We start from the raw sequence: 22607 nt of genomic DNA on the forward strand, positions 1-22607 counted from the left end.
ATTGCTCGGTTATATTATTGTTACATATCATCTAGATATATGTAAATGTTAAGTAATACTTTAATTCTGTATTGTTCCATCTATCGATTTTTAAATCGCGCAAAATATCAAGAGATTCATAATTATGATATTTTACCTAACTCTCTGTTTATGCTCTTCAAATTATTCATCTAATTTTATTTTGATTTATACGTATCTCTATCTGTAAATGCATAGATATCTCTATTTATATTTATTTATTTATTTGTCTATCTATCTATATATGTATTTCTCCATACTTATTTTTTTTAAATTTATTTATTCATATTTTCTACCATTCACAGTATAAGTCTCCTATTTTCCCATTGTTATCTACACCACTGTCTCACTCATAACTCTAATGCTCATAACTCAATTTCAAATGCAACGTAGTTACCACCAACTCCTGCCTTGTGCGCAGCCCACAATTGTCATGTGAAAGTATCCACCACTAGCCCCCCTCATCATCGCTAACTTTATTTCGGCGCCAAACTTTGGACTAATCGTCGCAGTCGCCGCAGATGCGCCACAACGATAACTCAAGTCAAACCCAAAAAGCAATCTCGCCGCGGCTGCCTCCAATAAAACTAATCTGTCAGCTACTTCATCAGCCGCGGCGCGTGCGTGACTGTGACTGCAACGGCTCGCAACGTGTTGACTCTGCGGCTGCCTGTTGCATAAGCGTTGAACTTTCACATGGCGCGCGCGCCTATGCCAATTGTTTTGCCAATTGCCTGGTCGGGCCTGGCCAGGCAGCATCGTTCAAAATTCTTCCTATAAATCACATAATCAGACATGCAAAGGGTGTTGCGGCACAGCATAGGAAATGCGTGGAGCGTACAAACATAATAAACTTGCTGCAATTAGCAAATTAATTATGCAACTAAGCTTGCCCGCAACGTATTAAAGCTTGACGCAGAAACGCGTAAATATCTTTATTTTTATTTTTTGTAATAAACAACATCGGGCAACAGCAACAACTCCGACAACATTAACAACTCCTCGCACAACGCAAAGTTTATGGTCAAAAGTTTGCAGGCACTTGGCCAAAGCCATGGCCAAAAATGCGTCTTGCAGTTGCAGCCAACGGCCAAAGACAAATACCAACGAGCAGACCACTGAAAATGCAGGCAATAAACAAGTGCTGCAGCTAGGGACAATTGCAAACCGAAGCATGTATGCTCTGCAATGCAATAAGAAGGCTTACTTTTCGAGGTTTTGTTTCATTTATATGTTTCTCCATCCAACTACATATTTCTCCAAATACCTACAAATATTATTTGAATAAAAAGCAGAATAGTGAATAATGCAGAATAATTCAACGGGACTGACATGAAAGTTTATTATAATGATTATTTATATTTCTCTAGTGTTTAATTTTTTAGTATTTACACTATGTAAATTTAAAACTAAACTATCATTTTATTTAAATTATTTTACATTGTTTTATTCTACTAAGACATCCCATAAAATTAGCCAACAGAAAAATTCAAAAAAAACGGATTTCACTTCATATCTCATAGCTTATCGCAATCACATAAAATTATACTAAAAATAAAATTTTATACATTTTTTTTTCAGTACAACATTATGTATGATTATTTGCTTGAATTTATTTTTATTGGCGAAAAGCTTTATCCATATGCATTAAAATTATAATTTCTGTATTATAAATTCGGAAATGCATGTTTGAATGCCAAGTCTCATCACCATTTAATTATGCCCTCTTCTCAAATCTCCAAAAAAAGGAAAGAAAAATTAATGAAAAATGCAAGAGCCACACCAGCTAAAGCAACAACTGCTGCAACGACAACTGCAACAGCGACGACGACTTTTGGAAAAACTGAAAAACTGGCTGGGATCTTTGTGAAAATTGCGAGCCAGCAAACACACACAAAACTGAAGTGGCGCGAAAATTTGAGGCACAGTTGCTGCAGCACCGCGCAAGCGTGCGGTTTTCCTCTAGCGTCGAAAGTAAACAAAAGAAAACTCAACTCAAATTAAAAGTCGCATTAAATAAATGAGAAACGAACGGCGCCAACGTCGACTGCCACGGACCAAGTTTAAACAAAGCGCAAAGCTAAAGTTAAATTAAATAGACAAACTTTTGTTTTTTCCCGAATGCCCGCCAAACGAATTATTTTGCAAAAATTTTATAATAAATTTAATGAAGTGACGCAAGACGAAAAGCTAAGGACAAAGATTGTGCAAAAATACAATATAAAATAACGTAATATTTGCAAAATATATGTTCAAGCACATTAAATAAAATGCTAAGTGTGTAATCTGAGCTATAAATGAAAACAATTTGTTCAACTTTGAAGACTTTTCATAAAAATCAAACATAAATTGTCTACTCGTTCAGAAGGACAAACAACAAGCTGTTAAGCTCTTGAGTGCCTGACACTTGCTTTAAAGGCTTATTAAAATTTACATTGAGTCAGTGGGAAAAGGCTTAAGAAGAAGCCGAGCAGCGCTGCAAATTAAGTTGCCACAAGCTGCCAGGTTGACGCCTCATTTGTCACACTTCCGACGACAGTCGCCCACAAGGAAAATGGCTACAGTCGACTATCTCGTGTGCCTGGTAAGTGTGAAAGGGTCAGCCAAAGAATTATAATATACATGTATAAATACCCGATGAGTAGGGCGACTGGGCTGACTGGGCAACTGGGCGTGGCAGCAACTGCTGCTGGTACAACTGCAATCGAGGCATGAAAAGGACATGGCGCCCGAAAAATCAACTGTCGAATAATTTTTTCCATTAAACGCCTCAATGGGCCATTGTCAGGTGTGAGCTGAAAATGCAGAAAATGAAAAACTGCAGTTGATGCGCTTTTCCGCCTCAGCGCTACAGTTTTTCACGACTGCTTGTTGCGGCTCTGACTGATTGAAGCAGCGGAAGCTGACGCTCCATACGACTGGCCATTCTGTATAATTTATTTTTGCATACACGCGTATTTATGCGCCCAGACGGAAGTGCCACCACACATATAGAGGTTTTTCTTTTTTTACTCGAAGCACTTGAACTTCAATTGGCCGTAAAAACAATTGGCCATATTTCTCGAGGTTTTTGCTGTGTTAGATTTGCCATTGGCCGCAACCATTTAATTACGGCCTGTAAAATCATAAAGCAAATATTCGAAATGCTTTCCATTTCGCTCTATTCATACGATTCGAGTGTGTTGCGCAAGTCTCGCTCCTGTGGCATTTGCTTTTACGACCTCGGCCCCCGTTCATAAAAATGTTTACGGTTATCTAACCACAGACGGTCCGAATCCAATAGCACCCACCTCCCTGGCAAAAACAAGCGCAAAAAATGTTAAAAAAAAAAATTTTGCCAATTGCAATCGAAACTGGAAATTTGCAATTTAAATGGATGGAAACTTTGCGGCAATTTTCACATTTCTTTTGTGCATTTTCTCACAGCGCGTTTCCTTGTGGCCTGACTTTCAGCACTAGGCAGGACTGAGACAAATGCGCTTGCCCCCTTGCCCCACCACTGCCACTGCCACTGCCACTACCACGGCTCCTATCTCTAACTGCCTTTTATGTGCATTGAACTTGACTTTGGTTTTTCGTTACGAACTCCTATGCAAACATACTATAAAAAAAAGAGAGCAATAAAAACTGGTTCAGAGTGTGCAGGCATTGGGGAACTCTGGACTAGCTACAACTTGGACCCTACCAGTCGCTGCCTCTTCTTGTGCAGCCAGCCACAATTAGCCAAGTTTTGCCTTTTGCCTGGCCCAATTTCTTTAACTGTCTTGCAACGTTTTTCCGCCTTGTTGGCCGCAGCAACAGCAAAAACAACAAACAATTTGCAAGTGAAATTAAGAAAACAAAAACAATTGCAACAACAACTTAATGAAAACGCCTGCACGCGTTTCGTGGTTTTTTCAGCAAAACAAAAAAGTAATAGAAATAAACAAACAACAAAAACTTAAACAACAGTGAATCTTACGAGGCTTCACTATTTAAGAATAGGCTAGAATTAAATTTCATAATGAAATTTAAGGAAATCTGAACACACAAAAATTGAATTATCAGCGGAATCAAGTTTTTCAATTGATTGTCTTGAACTATGAGAAAAATATTTTCTCCACTTTTTCAATTTGCAAAAACCATTGGCTATTTGTTAAAGCTTTTCTTAAACAAACAGAGATTTCTTGTTATTAAAACAATATACGCTTATATCAATAAAATTAAACTGCGCTTAAATTGTGAGCCAATAAAGCGAAAGATATTTGAACAAAGATGTTGACAATCTTTTGTTGTCGCTCTTGGCGGTCATAAAAATTGTTAACTAGTTTTCACAGTCATAAAAACTGCGCAGTGAAACAACAATTACTCGACCAAAGCAACAACAACAACAGCAACAAAGACAAAAAAGAATAGCAACAATTTTTTTAATGTAGTTTTCTATTGAATTTTAAAGTTTTGACGCGTGCCCCAAACGAAACGAATATCCATTTCACGCCCACTGCCCCAGCTGCCGTCTCTTGCCCATAACACCAAAGTGTTAAATAGAAAGCACATAAAATTTTATGTCCAAAGGGAGACCGTCTAAAGGGCTGGGTCCGTTGACAGCAACTAGAAGGATAACGAGTGCAGTGCTCGGCAGCAAGTGGAGCCCAGGACAAGTTGGCTGCCAGGTAGGCGCATTAGAGGCTTATTCATGAGCCAGAACTGCGGTATGGGAAATAAGGGGTCACTGCTGTGGCGGGTTTGCTTGGCAAGTTCATAAAAATTCACTCAGGCGCAGTTTTAACGGCCGTTAAATGTTTACGCGGTTGCATTTTTAACGACTGTTGACAGTTCATTTGGATTTGGATCGCGGAGCTTAGTTAAATGGCCATTGACTATACGGCACAGAGAAGCTACTCCGCAAAATGCTCATAAAGCCACATTTTGAGTGAGTCAGCAAATAAAAAGCTTTACGTTTTAATCAACTATATATAGATAGGTGATATTTTTAATGATATTGTCTGAATCAACTGACTCAATCAGACCAAACAGCTGCTATAAATGGCAACTTGTTTCTATCAAAAAACTTTCATTAATTTTAATATAGATACTGTTTCAATATATAGTTTTATTATAAAACTGGCATCTGAATATCAATTAGAACATCTCAACTCAACCTAAAGACAGCTACATCCTACATATAATATAATATCAATCCAATATTCCCACTAAATATCACTTAATAAGTCCCAGTGGCTACTTGGCCGACATTGCATAACCAGAGAGTCGCGATATCAAAATTGGCCTTGCATAAACCAAGAGTTAGGCAATGCAATTTAATGCTGACCAATGCTGAACATCCACAATGCGATCAATAAGTTTAATGACCATATAAGCCAAGCCAAGCCGCGGCACAAGTTCAACGTTGGCTGATGTGAAAGTGGAACCAGACACATGAATGGGCATGCCAATAGCCAGACAGGTTGGGGCGACCAGGGTGCAAGAGATCTGGCGACTGGGCACCCCGCAGCGCAAACGAACCGCTAAACGTTCAACTCTGGCAGCGCGAGCGCAACGAGTTTAATGCAGCCGAGAATCAAGTGCCGGTTGCCAGTTGCAGCAGCTTCCGTCCAAATGTGGCATGCTCGAAAGTGAAAGTTCCAGACAGCGGTTGCAGGTGGACAGCTTATTTGGTTTATTTATGGGCTCAGCTCAAATATAAATATATATAAACTGCAAGCGCAAAGGCAAAGCCAAGTTATTTGATCTCTCAAGTTGAATGCCAACATTGCAGTTAATCAATTTGTTAGCCTTGTAAACAACTCTCCCTCTCTGTTTCAGGTACTGCTGCTTGCCTCGCATCTATTGGGTGCAGCTGCAGCTGCAGAAAACTGGCAGCGTTTTCCCTCCCTTGACACATTTGCCAGCTATGAGGTAAGATTATGCTCAAATTTAATACAAATTTAATTAAAATTATGAAGAACGATTGGAAATGGAAATTAAGGTTAAAATTTGTGAAAATTTAATAGGCTTAATAAAGTGCCCAGCAAACAGAGTGCTTGCTTATGTGAGTGCTTTGTTTGTAATGTTTGTGTGAAAGAAGCGTAGAATATTAGCTTTGAGCAGGGCTAAGGGCATCTCCTGGGCGACCACTGCCAACTTAAGAAACTAAAGTCATTCTAAACCAACTAATTTTAAAATGAGATAAAATTTGTGAATATTTCTCATTTTCAATAAAAAAATCATTTTTTTTATATAATTTTTCTTATTTATTATTTAAAAATATTTTAATACCATCCTTGAATATTGATTTGATTTTCACTTCGATTTCGAAACCCAAACATCAATTCTTCCAGCCAAAAATCCAATAGTTGGCAATGCATTTTAGTTCACTTGTTCAAAAGGTTGCAAAAATGTCCTAGAATAAGCTGTCTCTTTAACTAAATATATATTTAAATATTTGTGTAACTGATGGTTTTCTTGTTAATTTTAATTACTGTATTCAATAAAATATTGTAATATATTTTTCGAAAATAAATTGTATACTCACGAAAATAAAATAAATAATAGCAAAAATATTCTTTTAATAGAAAAATATCTTATTCTATTAATTTCTAATTTAATTTTTGTAATATTTTTGGGTTCACTAATACACTTATCACTTTATTCTTGCGTTCATACTCCAGGACATGCAGCGTTACTTTGATCAGCGCAACTTGCGTAGCATGCGGCACATAGACAACCCCACGGATGACAGCTACTTGGCCGCTTTCAATCAGTATAACGAACAGCCAGCAAGTCCCTCCCTGGTTGCACATTCACGCACCAAGCGGGATGAGCGTCAGCTGCCTACAGCGCCACGCATGTTGCGGTTTGAGCTTAGCGACGCAGTGGAGCCTAGCCAGGAGGTGAAGCTGCTTGTGCGCCAGCATCAGGATCGATCGGAAAAGGCACTCGCATCACCCAGTAGTACGGCAAAGCCACCGGCTAGCAACACCGCTGGCAGCAAGAAATCACGCAAGCCACGTCGTTCGCGACGATCTGCAGGACATCGCCAGCCGGCTAATTTTAAGGTGCAAATGATACCCTTCGAGGCAACCGATGCACGTGAGCCGGATGCAATTACCGCTCAGCTAATTAATCGCGCAAGAGCTTTGGATGTGCAAAGAGCACCAACTGCAGCCTCGGCGGAGCAGCCAACTACACGATCTCAACGCAAGCTGAAACGCAAGACTAAGCGCTCCAAACGCTCAGCGCCGCTGCAGGTGCTCAAGTTTGAACTGTCTGATGCAAAAGCATCGTTGCCAGCCTCGTTACAGCGCAACGGCAAGCAGCTGTCTAGCCTATTGACCATGGAGACCCAAGTGACGCAAATGAATCAAAGCCAAATACCGATTGCTACAACGCAGCAGACACGCGTCGACGATAACATGGTGATGTCGGAAGAGGCTGCAGCCGAGTCAAAACGCATGTATATCTACAAGGAGGCGCCTGCCACATATATCAAGACTAAGAAGTCCCTAAGTGCTCTGCCGCACGAAGTGCAGAAGGTTATTACGCATCTCATTAAGGAGGGCAACGGAGGCAAGGCGTACATAAAGTATCTGACACCCCAAAAGACTGACTACGAACATTACAAGGCTAAGACAGTTGCCTATGTGCCCAAGCCAGCGGCTTATATCAAGTATGTGGCTGCTAAGCCAGTGGAACCACAAGTTCAAGTGCACATACAGCCCGTGCCCGTTGTGGAGCAACTGCGATACGTCTATAAGCCCAACTATGGCAAAGTATACCCAGCCGCGCCCACAATACCACAGCCCATTGTTGTGCAAGAACCAGCGCCAGTCGCCCATGCGGCGCCTGTTATCGAACAAGTGCATCATACATACAGCGCGGAGCTGGTCACACACGAGCTACCAGCACCAGCAGCTGAGGCGCAACTGCAACATGCTGCCAGCAATGTAGCAGTTCCACAGTTTCGTCCGTCGAAGCCAGACCCGCTGCAAGTGGAGTCGAGTCCCATCTATGGTCGACCCATTGAGCAGTACAAGTATGAGGTTCAAGCAGAGCCAAGTCCCTCCACGCCGCCTCTAATTAAAATCGAGTACCTTGCGCCCGCGGATAGTGTTAAGGAGCACTATAAGCAGTTGCCCGAATTTCGTGAGCTGTCCACGCTGATTGGCAAGTCGCCCGACGATCAAATCCACGGACTTACCTATCTGCTGGCCAAGGAAATGCAGGCAAAGCTTCAACGTCAGCCCAAGCAACAGCTTGTTGCCCAAATACCGGATCCCCGTCCCCAAGACAACACTGCTCCTATACTTTTTCATCCCGGACAGACTCAACAACAGCAACAACAACAGCAGCAGCAGCAGCAGCAGCAGCATTCACAACTGGCACCAGCTCCTGTTCTGGCCATAGCAGAGCACGGTTCGCTGGGCGTTCAACCGGGTCGTCTGATTGGCATGGCCAAGACAAAACAGTATGTGCCCATTGTGGAACCGGGCAACAATGATGTTAAGCAGCAACCAGCTCTGGCGAGCACCGCTGCCACCAAGGTGCCCACGCCCAGCTCCTTCATTGACTTCAACCCCGGACACGGACTGTCGCACGGCTACGAAGGTATCCGCGATGAGCAGCCCCTGACCACAATCGAACACATTGTGCATCATCCGACGCACACGCAACACCATGGAATGCTGGCCACATCTCTGCCAGCTCAGTTAGAGGGCGGAAAGATTGCAAACGACCTGCATTATGTGCATGACCAAGACGACAAAGCGGTAAGTGCTACAACTTTAGGTAATGGGACCACTTCTATTTTTACTCCACTGGCAAAGACCTCAAAAGTTTGAAAATATTCCAGGTAAACATGTTAACACTGGCATCTACATAGCTTCCACTCGTTTGCTCATTTCAGTTATGTTATATGTAAATAAATATATATATTCTCTATAAGGACTCTTGTAATCTCTTAAGCCTGTCAAACACACCACCAAAGCATTTTGAAAACTCGCTCAGTGCATTTTAATGAAATACACAAGGCATAAAAATTAACATGAGAAAGGAATGGAATAAAAATCGATTTCAGAAATTCCCCCTTAACGTTCGCTCAGCTTCAACTTAGCGGCCTTTCTACCAGTGACAATGCATTAAATTAAAGCATACCTTGGGGCGCGCCACAAAGGCTTAACGCGCCCGAAAGTGTGCTCCATTGATTGGCATAGGCAAAAACACAATCAACATAAATAAGGCGAACTGCCCGAGCAACAACTGTCTACAGCAACAACAACTCCCCAGACACGACAATGTCGCAGTCACAACAATGAAGCGCATGCAGCATAGCTTCACTCGTTCCACCTTCCAATGCCTGAGCACAGCTGGGCTGGGAATGGGAACTGTGGACTGTGTGTGGGTCTGGGTTGGGGTACTGTGCGCAATTCAGTTTGAATGCCGATCCATGTCTCGCCGGTAATGCACTTAATCGAATAATTTTCAAGTTCGACAAGCATTTTCAATGTCGTTAGCCCAAACACAAACGCAAACTCAAACCGAAAGCTTTTGCCATCGTCTGCTACCTGGTTGAGGCCACAAAAGCAATGCGAACGGCTTCTTCATTACGATGCGTCTGAAAGCAGACTGCAGTCTACAGATTGTGGCATTGTCTGTCCCCACTGACAAACCGAACCGATTGATGCAGATATGCAAGGGCAGTCTACGTGTGCGTCTGTATATACCGAGTGCTCCTTTTGGATTTTCTTGAAATGTTTGAAGGCGGTAACTTGCTCGTCTTTTCTTTACAGTTTCATCTTCGTATTTTCATCTATTTCTTCGCCCGAGCAGAAATAATGTACTGCACACTTTAATGCAAAATGCCATTTTATTAACAATGTGTGTATCTGTAAATATTCAAGAGGAATATATTCTGAAGAAGCAGCTTAGAGTCCAGGAGATAATGATATATTATTATAGATACATTAATATAGTCCTATTGTAGGACACTAAGCAGCCATGAACTTTCGATGCCATAATCACACAATTATGGCAATGAACGGTTTTTATACAGAATAATTCAACGCTATAGGGCTTCACTTCTCAACTTCAAAACAGATGAAAATAACCATCACAAACACATTCATTGACATTACTTGATCTCAGGACATGCCATCTGGTAAACGAATTGTACCAGAGTTCTTGTTGGACGTCCAGTCATATAACGTGCGGTCAGATAAGGTATAATCCCATACATTGTCAACAAACCTGTACCACGGGTATCGATGTGGGCCCAATCGGCACATGGTACCAGCTCATGTAGGATAGCGGCTGCCAAGCAGGAACTAGCTTGACCACGACCATCATTGCTCACATCGTAGCCAGTCTCGTCCGTAACTTGATTTTTATAGTAATTCCAAAGTGGCATGCGCCACATACGGTCACCAGTTAATGATCCTGCCCGTTGGAATTGTTTCCACACATAGTGCGAGTTGGAGAAGATACCGGAAGCGCCACCACCATATGCGTTCTTTACACCTTTGCCAATCGAGGCCACATCCACAACGAGGCGAGGTTTGTAGGAGACCTGGCCATAAATGAGGGGATCAGCCATCACAACGACACCAGCCTTGTCTACGTCACGTATGGCCATTGATTTGGCGTTCAGCATGGTAACAACATCACCCGGCTTTACCGACATGCCAGAGGGCATGTTCTCGCATAAAGGTATAACGCAAGTAACATTAATTGGCAGCGAGAGAGCTGCAATACAACGCATCATACCAATGATAGCAGCGGCTCCAGACATGCTACCGCGATATTCATCCATGTTGCGGCATGGTCGCAGATTAATACCACCAGAATTAAATGTAATGCCTTTGCCGACAAACAGAATTGGTTTATCGTCAGGGTTAGTTCCGCAATAACTGACCTCTAGTAGCACTGGTGGTTCACAGCTACCCTTGGCAATCATAAGGAAGGCATGCATACGTTGCATCTCGATCCAGTCCATGGTACGAACCTCAACGGTAATGCCGCATGGACAAAGAGCATCCACTGTGGCTTGAGCAAACATTGTTGGCGTCATACAATTAGCTGGCGCATCTGAAAGGCGCCTAGCCAAGTTCTGCGATTCAGCTTTAAAAACGCCTCGCATCCAACCATCCATGTCGGATGAGTCATAAAGCTCCAATCGCGGCGTAACAATCCTATTCTTTTTATTCAAATTATCAGTAAACCGCCATACGCCCAGAGTAGAGCCTTCTGCTGCTTGTTCTGCATAGTCCATGCCATCTACAGCGATTAAGTGACAGCCTTGTTGCTGCAAAGACCGCGCACCAACACCAGCGGCCACGCGTACATTCTCCATGCCTTCGTCCAACATTTCGAGCTCATTGAAGCCAATTCCTTCAATACCCACACCCACCACGGCCACAGAGCTATAGTCAGGATCAATATTGTTAAAAACACGGCCACGTCCTAGCCGACCATCTACCCTCGTCTCGCAGATCAGCTGCTTCAGTTTTCCGTTTGTGCGGTCATTGAGTTTCTCTCCAGAAGTAGTCAACTTTGGGTCCTTGTCACCCTCCTTTAAATAGACACCAACCACCAAACCCTTTCCAGTAGTCGTAGCGTCACATGCAAAACGGATATTAATCATGCGACTGGCGCGGTGCAAGCTAAGAACGCTTCGGAAAGTCTTGCAATTCATGTGCTTCATCTTGAGAATAATTTATAAAACTTAGAATTTTGAATAGGTTTTTTAAAAATTAACTGTCTATGATCACAAACGGATAAAGCAACAAAAAAATTTCACAAAATAATTTTAGGTTTTTTTAGTTTTTTCTGTTTTATTAATAAATCGAAGTCTGTTCTGTGCAGGCCTGTAACGAAAACACATCTGAATAAAAGTTGTTGAAGCCCCTAGGGTGGTTTCAAGAAAAATGGATTTCAAGGATGACTTGATTAGGCATTTCAAATCGAATTGCAAACTAAGTATTTTTGCCCTCAAATTGTAACCTTTTTAGGTAATATTAATTTCTCTATATTTATTGCAAACTAATACAATAAGAATTAAGTAAAATAATAACATTAGCTTCTTGGAAATCATTGGTAGGAAAGAAAATCGATGAAAATTCTTAAAATTAAATTCTAACTTTAAGTTTCTTGAAACGAAAACACTAAAGACCAAAAAGCATAATAATTTAGAAGTGAAATATGTTATAAGATGTACTTGATGAACTTCCTATCTATTCTTACATATATCAGTTTACAATCTATTCGATATATTTATAACGCAGTCAAGGCGGATGGAAGGTATGTCCTCATCGGATGCCATTGACATTCTGAGAGATGCAGCAAAGCACAAAGTTGTCGACAGATGATGGCAAAGAAAGCAGCTAAGAAGTTGCCGGGGCTGTTGCCAACATGCCATAAACAGGCAAAAGTGCAACTGCAACAAACAGCAGCAACAACAGCAGCAGAAGTTGCAGCTGTCAGTTGCTCGATTCGCATCGCAAATCGACTTAAAATTGTTTTCGAGCCAAGCAACAAAACTTGTTGGCATTTTGCGCGTCATTTTATTTGATTTTCAGTTTTTCAATTTTCGATTGGCAACTGCAAAAGCTGATTAAATTTTATTTATTGGCTCAAAGCGACTTGCATAACTTTGCTGTTAATGCACATTAAGCAAAGGGCGCCAATGCGCAGGCAGGCAGGCAGGCAGTAAACAAGTGCAGAATACACCACAAACCCCCTTATTCGAGCAACCAAACCCACATTCTAACTGACCAGACAGTCCACACATTGTTTTACTGCCGTTTAGCATGATTTTTAATAGGCTTTGGGCCTTGTTCCTGGTTGTCGTCAATGCCGGGTTTAGCATCCACCGTTGACTGCTTGTAAAACTGGTCCGCCACGCCCCTCCCACTCTCAAAATCCGATGGCTGTTGAGCATGCTGCCAGGTCCTGCCTGAGCTGTCTGTCTGGCAGCTTGTCCATCTGTCCAGCTCTGACAGCCAAACGACACTTGTTAGGCTCAAGTTTGGGCTGAAGCACACGCGCTCTTCCGCCCGCTGTGGACATGCCGTTGCAATGCTCGTCACGGGACTTGTTTGACAGCATCTGCCACACAAAAGCCGGAGCAGAAGCTGTACCAGGAGCTGTGGCTATAGCTGTAGCAGAATTCTGTAGCCGTAACCAGTTGGCAACGTGTGCGAACATGGCCAGATTTTTCGGGCATTTGTCATTTTATTGTGGTCAAAATGGTTGGTAATGGTCGCTCAAATTGTGTGTAAGTGTTGGTGTGTGTGTGCTTGTGTATGTGTTGTACTAGTGCCTGCTGCTTGAGCCTGTCCAATGAGACCAGCTGCAGGTGCAATATTTTCCGGCTACCAACTCACATATTTTAATTCCATTTTTATTTCAACCCTTTCGCAACTTTTTTTGTATTTTATTTTTATTATTTTCCGCTTGTTTTCTTATTGTGAGGCGACATATTTGTGCAAGTGTTGAAAAGAGATTGTCAAGTAGTAGCTGGGCGGGCTGGGGGCTGGGGCTCGAGGCTGGGGCTTTGGGTACATAACTTTTATTTAATGGAGCCTGCCAGGGGAAACATATGTGCATTGCTTAGTTTGGTATTTGGCATTGAAAAGCACTCGACAAAAGGTTTCAGCTTGGGGACTTGCCACATAAAAGAGTGAAAAAGGTTGCAGCTACTTTATGAGCTGCTTGCCAGCCTTGCCAGGGTTCGGTTCGAGTTAAAGAGATTTTTATTTGGGTACACATCCGCCAGCATATGTTTCTAATGTGTCCTTCAGTATGGGTGCTCTTTAGGCTTTGTCAAAGTGGATTTAGACGAACAATTCAATGGCTTAATAAAGTGCTAACTGAAATATTAAGTAAAATATGAACGAAATATTAAGCTACAAACGTATTCTTTGCTATTTATATGAAAATTTCTATATGTTTTAAATTGTTACCTACGCGATCTGTTGATTCAGCGAATGCTTAACTATATTCAAGTGACTTTCCTCAAAACTTATCCTTAAACACTTATGCTTGTAGTGTAGCCTTCGTTCGACCCTTCCATTAGTTTCAGCGTTTGCTCATCAATTTTTAGATTAAGTCCAAGTGGCATGCAACATGAAACCCTGACAAATCATTTGCCTGGCACAGCTCAGATATTAAGTTAGCAAGTAACGAAAAAATTCACCCCAAACCTAACATTGACTTTAAATTAGCTTCACTTCACTCGCTCACATAATAAACCGCAGCTAAAAACTCAGCTAACTCGACTGCAGGCTAATATTTTGGTTGCAAAAAAAGTGTATATATGGAAAGCAGCAGAAGAAGCAGAAGCAGCAGATAAAAAGTGGTACCCAGACCCGGTAGATCCTACTTCGGCTCCTGGTTTTCTCACTCACTCATTCAGTCTGCACCTATTGCTCACTCTTTCACTCTGGCTGCGTATCGACAGTCGCATTCGCATAAAAATCACGTAGTTTGACATTTTTCCTGCTCCTCTGACAAATCAGTTGGTTGGACGCTATTTTTTCCCCACTTCTGCTTCTTGTGCAGCAGCAGCTGTCACGCAATCAGCCCAAGCACATTTGCTGGCAGAGCCAACAAACTGATAACTCAATTTTGGTTAGCGTTGAGCCCTCACACACTCCTTACGTCCACAGCATTAAAGACCGCCTCGTCGCAAACACCGCTCATAGTGCTCATAACTCTGAGGCGAAAATTGCTAACAAGCGAGCCATAAAAATTGTGTGTGGGTCTGAAGTGCAATGTGGGTGTGTGGGTGTGTGTGTTGGTTGGTTGCATTTAAAATTGTTACCATTTGGTGCACTGGCAGCAGCATTTTTGACTCGGTTAGAACTATGCAACACTGGTTCCATAATCAGCGCCTAGCCTCATAATTGTGTGCAAAACTTTTGGACTGTGATGTCGCCGGCAATTGTGTCAATGGCTGCCGTGTGGCAGTGGCTGCCAAAAGACGCCCCAGAGTCGCACCAGCGTCAGAACGAATGTCAGGACATTCATTGCCTGCTGTTGAACACGTTCTGGGCAGGCACACACACACACACACACATGTGCAGGCTGGCTGATGCGCCAACTCTGAACGCATTACATTGTAAAATTGGTTTTTGTAAATTGTTTGGACACAACATTTATTTCCATTTAAATGCGATTTGGCTGGCTTTTTTGGTCCACTCCACAACGACCGGCTTTCTGTGGCGTCTGTGGCCGCCCCAGTTGCGCGTGTGTGTGTAAGTGTAGGTGTAAGTGAGTGTTGCTGAGTGTGACCAAGCCAACACTTGTTCAATTTTAAATGAGCATGCAGCTTGCCGCTGCTGCAATTGCCTCTGATGCCTCCTTTGCTCGCCTCATACCCACGCCCTCACGCCCACACCCATAATTCTCATTGAGAGACTCTGTGCTATCCGCTCTGCTGCCCCTTGAGGTTTCTGGCATTGGTTTGTGCGAGGTGTTTTGCAGCGCTTAAACGAATTGTGTGAATAATAAAAGAAGCACTGAGGTTGCTATAGATATAACGTTAGTTACCAACTCAGATTAGTATTAAGGCTCTACCTGTGTGTAGTGACTACTCCACAGAGTCCCACATCAAATATAGCCAATCTCAAAGCGAAACAAAGACATTGACAACTACAAAACGCATTAGACAGTGAGAGCTTCTTTCAAGCATGGGAACAATAGACTTATGTCTTGAGAGTATACAAAATAAAACTTGATAGAAAAGCTGCTTTCCCAAACATAGAAAATTAAATGTCCTTGTAGACTTAGGGATTTAAAGTGTTTTTTCATATTTATTTTAATTTCTAAACTATTGCTTTTATAAATAAAATTCAAAAGGTGTTAAAATAATAGTAAAACAGAAAATTTTTAAGAAACTCCAATGTTATCAAAAACACCTTTAGCGAGCTGAAAAGCACAAGAAAATTTTAAAAAGGAATATTTAAAACAAAAGTTGATTTATAAGACTTTGTTTCCTTAATATAAATACCTCAATTAAAGTTACTCTAAAAAATTATGTTTTTCTGCTCAAACATTGATATTTATCAGAGTATGCATGCAAAAAACCATCAAACTTAGTAGATGTCGTTAAAAAAATTATATTCAGTCGAATGATATTTCCTCAGTTTTATTTTACTACAGAATGTTTAATGGATATAATGAGTTTTTATAATTAACCAGATGTTTGGTTTAAGAACTTTTATAGATTGAATTGAATAATGAATTTATAAGCAAGCATATCCATGCATATCCATTACTATACATGTTTTTTATTCAAGCACAAGCTGTGAATCAAGGAAATATGTCTGAAGCACAATAAATTCAATTAGCCGATAAGCAAAATAAATCATAAAGCCACATGCTGATTTTGCGGTCTAATGATGAAACCGAGTTGATTTGAGTTGAGTTGAGAGTTGAGTTCAGATGAGTTAAGTTCCTGGCCAGAGGCAATCAGTTAGCCACAAACAGCACCGCACAAAGCAAAAGGCAGTGGGGCAGGCTGCAAAAAGCCGCAGGCAGAACAAAAGCCAAACGATTTTAATGAGCCACGCCGTGGCTAACAAATGCCCAGGACCAAAGGCGTCAGGAGGGGAAGCGGGAGGCAGGGTTATAGCTTGGATGAAACGGAAACTCAAATCCAGAGTGCATAATGAAAATCAACAACAGTGCTGATTATATGCGAATCAAAAGAAATAAAAGCCAAAGCGCGTCCAAGTGCCATATAATTCGCAGTGCGTCAAAGGCATTGCTCAGCTTCGTCCGCTTTGCAATAAAATGTTGAATCAGGCTAACACCCCGAACACCCTGCCTCTAAAGTGCGAGCAAAAAAAACGCGTCTAGTTACAAAAGTTGCACTCAAACTTGTTATGACCTGGGCTGCTGCGAAGAAAGGGAGTCGGAGGTCTTGAGCTATAAGTTGTGACTGCATATCGCTTTACCAAAAGTTGTGCACGCAGCCAAAAGCTGCTTGCCATCACAATTTGCAATTGCCAAAGCATACTTTTAGGCTGACCCCAAAGAACTGTGGAGCCAAACAATAGGAAAATTAAAATGAATGCGTGAACAGAATTTGCAGAGCTTAAAAGGCTATCAACTCGAATGTGGCTTTCTATATATATCTGTATTTTTTTACACACATTTTTATTTTTATCAGTTTTTAGAAGGGCAATACGATTTTATCGAATATTTTTCCATTGAAAACATATATTAACCTCTTATAGCAATCTTCAAGCTGACGATCACTTCCACAAAATAATTTAAAAATAGTTCATACAGAGGTCAACATTCGTGCCTGCATAAAAAATATAGTTTTATTTAATATTTTTTTAATAATAAATAGTATTTATTATTATTATTATTATTGATAGCCTATAATAAATGTAAATACTAATATCCCACTGTGCTCGCTTTCTCTGTGACTATCTGTGTGCGTGTTTTCGCCCGCACTCAACTGAGCAAAACTAAACGAACTCACGTATTTTGGCCTCAAATTGCATTTTGCACTCGACTCGGCTCACAATTCGCTAGCACTTTTGGAGGAACGTGTTAAATGCAAAATGTGTTATAGCGAAGTGCCTGCGAGATGTCCGAGCCGAGGGCAAAGCCAATTTCTAATAAATTCCGTGAGAGACCAACTGTTTGTCATATTTTTCTTAAGCCACACCAAGTGCCTGACTCTGTCCTGTTGACATTGACATTACTTTATATATATATATATATACACATATATAAGTGTATACTATATCTATATAGCATGCCCGGGTTGTCTGCATCTAATGGCAAGTCAATTTACAGTCACAGAAAAATTGCATCGTCATCGCCACCATTATTGTTGTTGCTGCTGTTGTCTGGGTTTCGGCTCTGATCAACATCATCAAACGAATGCTGATTTACAGTTGGCACAAAAAATATGTGTACGTAAGCCCTTTTTTCAATATGGCACGTGATGTGATTTAGTCATTGGCTCCATACGTCCTTCTGATCCGCACCGCCCCAAATGTCAGATTCATGAAACGCAAACATTGACCAGTACTTATATGAGAGTCAAGTCCTTCTGTCCATCCATGGCTCCGACTCGTGGAGGATTGGTTGACGTTTGACCAGCTCTCATCATGTTTCATCTGCATTGTAATTATGTTCATTTAATCAAATCAAATTTGTAATGAAATTCTGCGACTGCAGCACCTCGTAATAAATTGCTTGTCCGCCCAGACCATGCGCCGGCAATATAACAGTAAAAAATCAAAGAAAATTTACATACTCGCTGGCAATGTGGTTTATTGTCTATGACAATATGTAAATACCCTTTGTAATATCGAATTTAGCAATTAATTTTGGATAAATCTAGTCAATACAATTAAGAATTTTAAAAACAATGAGCATATTTGAAGCAAAGGAACTATTCTTAAAATTCTTGCCAAAAAATCAGGTTTGTGTGGGTTTTTTATATATTTTATACATTTTAATATGAATTTTTGATTATAAATATATAAGTTTCTCTCTACACATATAGTTCTTATAATTATTTTGAATTTATTTTCATACGAATTCTTTACGAATTGTATAAATCTTTATACCATACCCAATAAAATATCATTAAAGCACAGTGTTGTTCAACATAGACTAATTTCCACTACATAAAGGGGATTCATAAGTCGATCATGCCTCGGAGCCGCTGAAAAAATCCTGGTTCAGAAACTGCTTTGCATGTCGAAAATCTATTAACATTTTGCTGTTAATGAAGGACTCGTCGCACTCTGCTCCTCGCCCTGCAAACTTCTGACTGCAACAACAATGCGCGGGCTGCAGAAACATTTTTTTACATTTCATTAAAAGCAAAGCATGATAAAAATTTAAGCTCAAATGTTGGCAAATTGCTAGAGCGAAGAAATTCTTAATTATAATAAATGCGCTTGCGGTTTAAAGATGAGCAAGAATAAGCGAGAGTAAAGCAAAATACAAGTGAATATTAATTGTGTAAGCGCAGCATAAAGTTTAAAAAGAAAAAATGCAAAAAATTTGCTAAGCAGTTAACTATTTATTGTTATTTAAGTTATTTAAAAAGCGCTCGAGGAATTTTCCAAGAAAGAAAAGCAAGCAAATGAGCAAAATTCAATCCCAACGTCCATGGATGGGCTGACGCAATAGCGCTCCGTTTTAATACTTCGGCAATAGATCTAAGAAGTATCTAAGATTCTAAAGTTCGCTTTCACTCACGAGCAGTTGCTTGAGTTGCAATCAAGCTTTGACTAATCCAAGCAAAGCATACAAATGACAACAAAATACTCCAGAACAACTTGAGAAACTCTGCCTCCACTCTCTTGCTATTAGACAATGCTACAAAACACATAAATTTGGCAAAGTTTGCGTAGGGCATGCAGAGTTTTGCTTGCACTCGCCGCAGTTGACAAGAAAAATGCCTGGCGACAACAATGTAACTTAATTAAACTTAATTTACAACTCATTAACATATCAAAAAGTTTGCTACGCCCCCAAAACACCCACGCAATAAAAACCACAAAACATGTAGCGAAAGTTGTGACAATTGTCGAGCCGACAACGAGATTTCCAAGTTACAGGAAACGGAAACGCACACACATAAACCATCTCACACGCACACACACACGCACACATACTAATGCACACAAACAGGATAACGCATGCCGACATTTGTGCAAAATATTTTATTTCATCTTGAAATGTTTACCAATGAAGTACTTACAATAAAAAGGCAACACCAAAATTCTGGATGACATCTACAAAACAAATCTATGCGAAATGAAATCACGCTGATGGGCTGATTGAGCATGGGAAAGGAAGAGAGCAGGGGCTCCCGCCGGGGTTTGGCACTGTGTGGCATGGTTTTGTTAGAAGATGTTGGCGCATTCACTGTTCTCCATATATGGTTGCAAATTTCATTACGCACGCGCCTGCCTCAATACAATTTACAATCACATGCATAGCTGAGCGCCATGTGAATGACAGTCAGCCTCGGGTTCCCTTTGGCCAACATCTGCTCCGGAAGTACGGAGTCACAGACGCACAACAGCAGCTTGGCCCACCCGCCAGCCGCGAATCTTACTCAGAAACTTCACTGTCTTTGTCCTTGTATGCCCTATGAATTGCTGTATGGGTCTTTGATAGTAATAGACATAAAGAGCGGACTTCTTTCTTTAAAAATAACCCTGCAAATATTATAAGATAAAAACATTAATTTTGCCAGATTCAAATTCAGATTTTTCACTCATATTGATAACTTTTTTGTAACTAAGAAGCACCGCAACAATTTTCCACCTAGTGCTAACGATATAACGATTTTCCACGCATATATCGCCTGCAACGGAAATGCACAGCTTTAAGTTCATAACTTAAAAGTCAGACTTGGCTGCTGATATAAGAACTAACTTAAATATAGTTTTTTGGTCTTAAAAAATATATCACAAAAGTTTTAAACCGAAATCTCTCCAAATTAATTTTCATATATACTCAATATTTGTATACATATTTTTGAAGTGTATATAGACTTCATCTTAGTTTTTATCTACTTACATTTTCTACATATTTGTAACTGACATCGTTGTTGCTGTTGCATTTGTTGCCAGTCTTCACTGTAGACGACAGCTGCCCTAATATATTTTTGCATTTTGCATACTCTTTTCGGCATGCGCACGAATTGTCAACTGCGGCAATAGAACCTATCAGCGCGACATAAGACCAAACATACATATATATATATATATATATGAGCATGGACTGAAGCTAACTTAAACTAAAAACCTTCCTTCCCTCCCTGTTGCCTGTCTGCTCTTCATTACAGCTGAATCAGTACGCCTCAAAGTATGCCTTCGGTTATCGCATACGTGATTTCCATACCGGCAACGATTTTGGCCACAAGCAGAATAGGGATTTGCATGGCGTGACACGCGGTCAATATCACATTTTATTGCCAGATGGACGCGTCCAGAACGTGATTTATCATGCAGACAATACGGGCTTCCATGCGGACGTTAGCTTCGAGAGCGGCACAACGACACACTGAGCAAGAGCACATCTAACCGTGCAGCAGACAGCAAAAACAAAGCCAAGCCCCAAACAGCTAAAACATTGGGAAAACGTGCAATCTACAGTTATGTAAGTTTTAGTATTAAGTTCATTCGAAAAATTTGTGTTAAGCAAAGATTATTTAGTAAGACGAAATTTGACAAAATTTTGCGAAAATATTAACTTAAATAAATAAAATATATTTTATATTAATTTTAATGAAATAAAAGATTGTAAATATAAAAATAGATTTTGGCTGTTATTCTGAAAAGTACTTGAACTATATAAATCAACTCTACTATAAGAAGAATTGCAAAAAATATTTTGAAATTTAAGTCGACATCATTATTGTTATTATTTTATTGGTTTCATTTTGAAAATTGTTTTTTAATCAATCTTTTATTGTTTGTTGTTCTTAATTTTCTGTTTAAACTCTAATTATACGTTAACTCAACAGCAAGTTAATTTTTTTAATATTTGTGCATTTCGGCTCTTAGATATTTGAGAAATTATTCGTTTATACTTTTAACTAATTTTAATTATTATAATTTAAGATTGTCAGAGCTCATTGGCAAACTGAAAACCTTAAATGTACTGTCAATTATTGACCTTAAACAACAAGCTTCAACAAATGTGCAATATAACAAAAATACATTCGTATAATTTATAGATTTTTGTAAACAAATAAAAAAAAAACAAACAACTTTCCTGCATTTTTTATTAGCAAATGTTTTTCATTGGGAAATATTGAAATAGTTAATCATTGAATGAGCAGCAATTAAAATTAAAAACGAGTACGCACTTTGCAAGCGACAAAGCGTTAACAATATTTAACACAAAGGCAGATGTGGCACGGGGAGAGGGAGAGCGGCGAAAGAGGAGCACACGGGTTCCGGTAGATTGACAAATTGCACAACTTTCAATGAAATTGGAGCCGTGGAAAACCTTCGAATGGCAGATGCGCAACGTTTACGCTTCAATTGCATCCATAATTGACTTTTAACGTTTTGTAATTGTTCAATTACTTTTTTGCTTTTTTGCTACTTTGTGCATTAAATGCGTGAGTCGAAATTTTGATTTTAAAAAGTTAACAATTATTCCAGCCTTGTTGTTGACCTTTTGCCTTCCGCCTTGCCATTTTTATATATTGCACACTTTTTATAGATTGCGAGAAGGTTTATTAACTGAAAAAATGCGTGGAACATATTCAGGTAATATTCAAAAATTCATTGTAGACAATTAAAGCAAAGAGAAGAATTATGTTTGCATTTCATGTTAAGCAAGCTTGTTTATACGCTATGTCAAGCAGTTAGCTAAGTACTTTGACTTGGTTATAAGCTGAACTGAGCAGATGAAATAAAAAAACTCTTAAGTGTCTGCGATATGTGTACATCTGTAATTCAGTAAGCTACCATCTCCGCGATTAAGCAAGTGAGCCAAATATAAAGGAGAATCTTGTGAAACGAGAAACTGAGAAGCTAACTTATAGGCAAGGATGAACTGAGTTACTAAAAACTGTGATATATAGATAATATGGAATATTGACAATTAGT

General features: G+C 40.1%; 2 protein-coding genes across 2 annotated transcripts; one reads left to right on the top strand and one right to left on the bottom strand.

Annotated features, from left to right (window-relative positions):
- Window positions 1-2572: 2572 nt before the first annotated feature.
- LOC111595427 (chromatin modification-related protein EAF1) lies at window positions 2573-21052 on the top strand. Its single transcript, XM_023309150.2, has 4 exons — window positions 2573-2602; window positions 5824-5916; window positions 6669-8765; window positions 20831-21052. The coding sequence occupies exons 1-4, from the start codon at window positions 2573-2575 to the stop codon at window positions 21050-21052; spliced, it is 2442 nt and encodes an 813-aa protein (XP_023164918.2).
- On the bottom strand, window positions 9844-11862 carry LOC111595525 (cytosol aminopeptidase). The gene has a single exon (XM_023309306.2). The coding sequence runs from the start codon at window positions 11693-11695 to the stop codon at window positions 10127-10129; it is 1569 nt and encodes a 522-aa protein (XP_023165074.2). The 5' UTR covers window positions 11696-11862; the 3' UTR covers window positions 9844-10126.
- Window positions 21053-22607: the final 1555 nt, after the last annotated feature.

The sequence above is a fragment of the Drosophila hydei genome, unplaced genomic scaffold, assembly GCF_003285905.1.
Source record: "Drosophila hydei strain 15085-1641.00,03,60 unplaced genomic scaffold, DhydRS2 tig00000060-arrow-pilon, whole genome shotgun sequence".
NCBI classification, from domain to species: domain Eukaryota; kingdom Metazoa; phylum Arthropoda; class Insecta; order Diptera; family Drosophilidae; genus Drosophila; species Drosophila hydei.

Coding starts and splice junctions, on each gene's coding strand:
- LOC111595427 (XM_023309150.2), top strand. CDS start 2,573: ATGGCTACAGTCGACTATCTCGTGTGCCTG. Junction 2,603..5,823: donor TCGACTATCTCGTGTGCCTG/GTAAGTGTGAAA, acceptor TCTCTGTTTCAG/GTACTGCTGCTTGCCTCGCA. Junction 5,917..6,668: donor ACACATTTGCCAGCTATGAG/GTAAGATTATGC, acceptor TTCATACTCCAG/GACATGCAGCGTTACTTTGA.
- LOC111595525 (XM_023309306.2), bottom strand. CDS start 11,695: ATGAAGCACATGAATTGCAAGACTTTCCGAAGCGTTCTTAGCTTGCAC.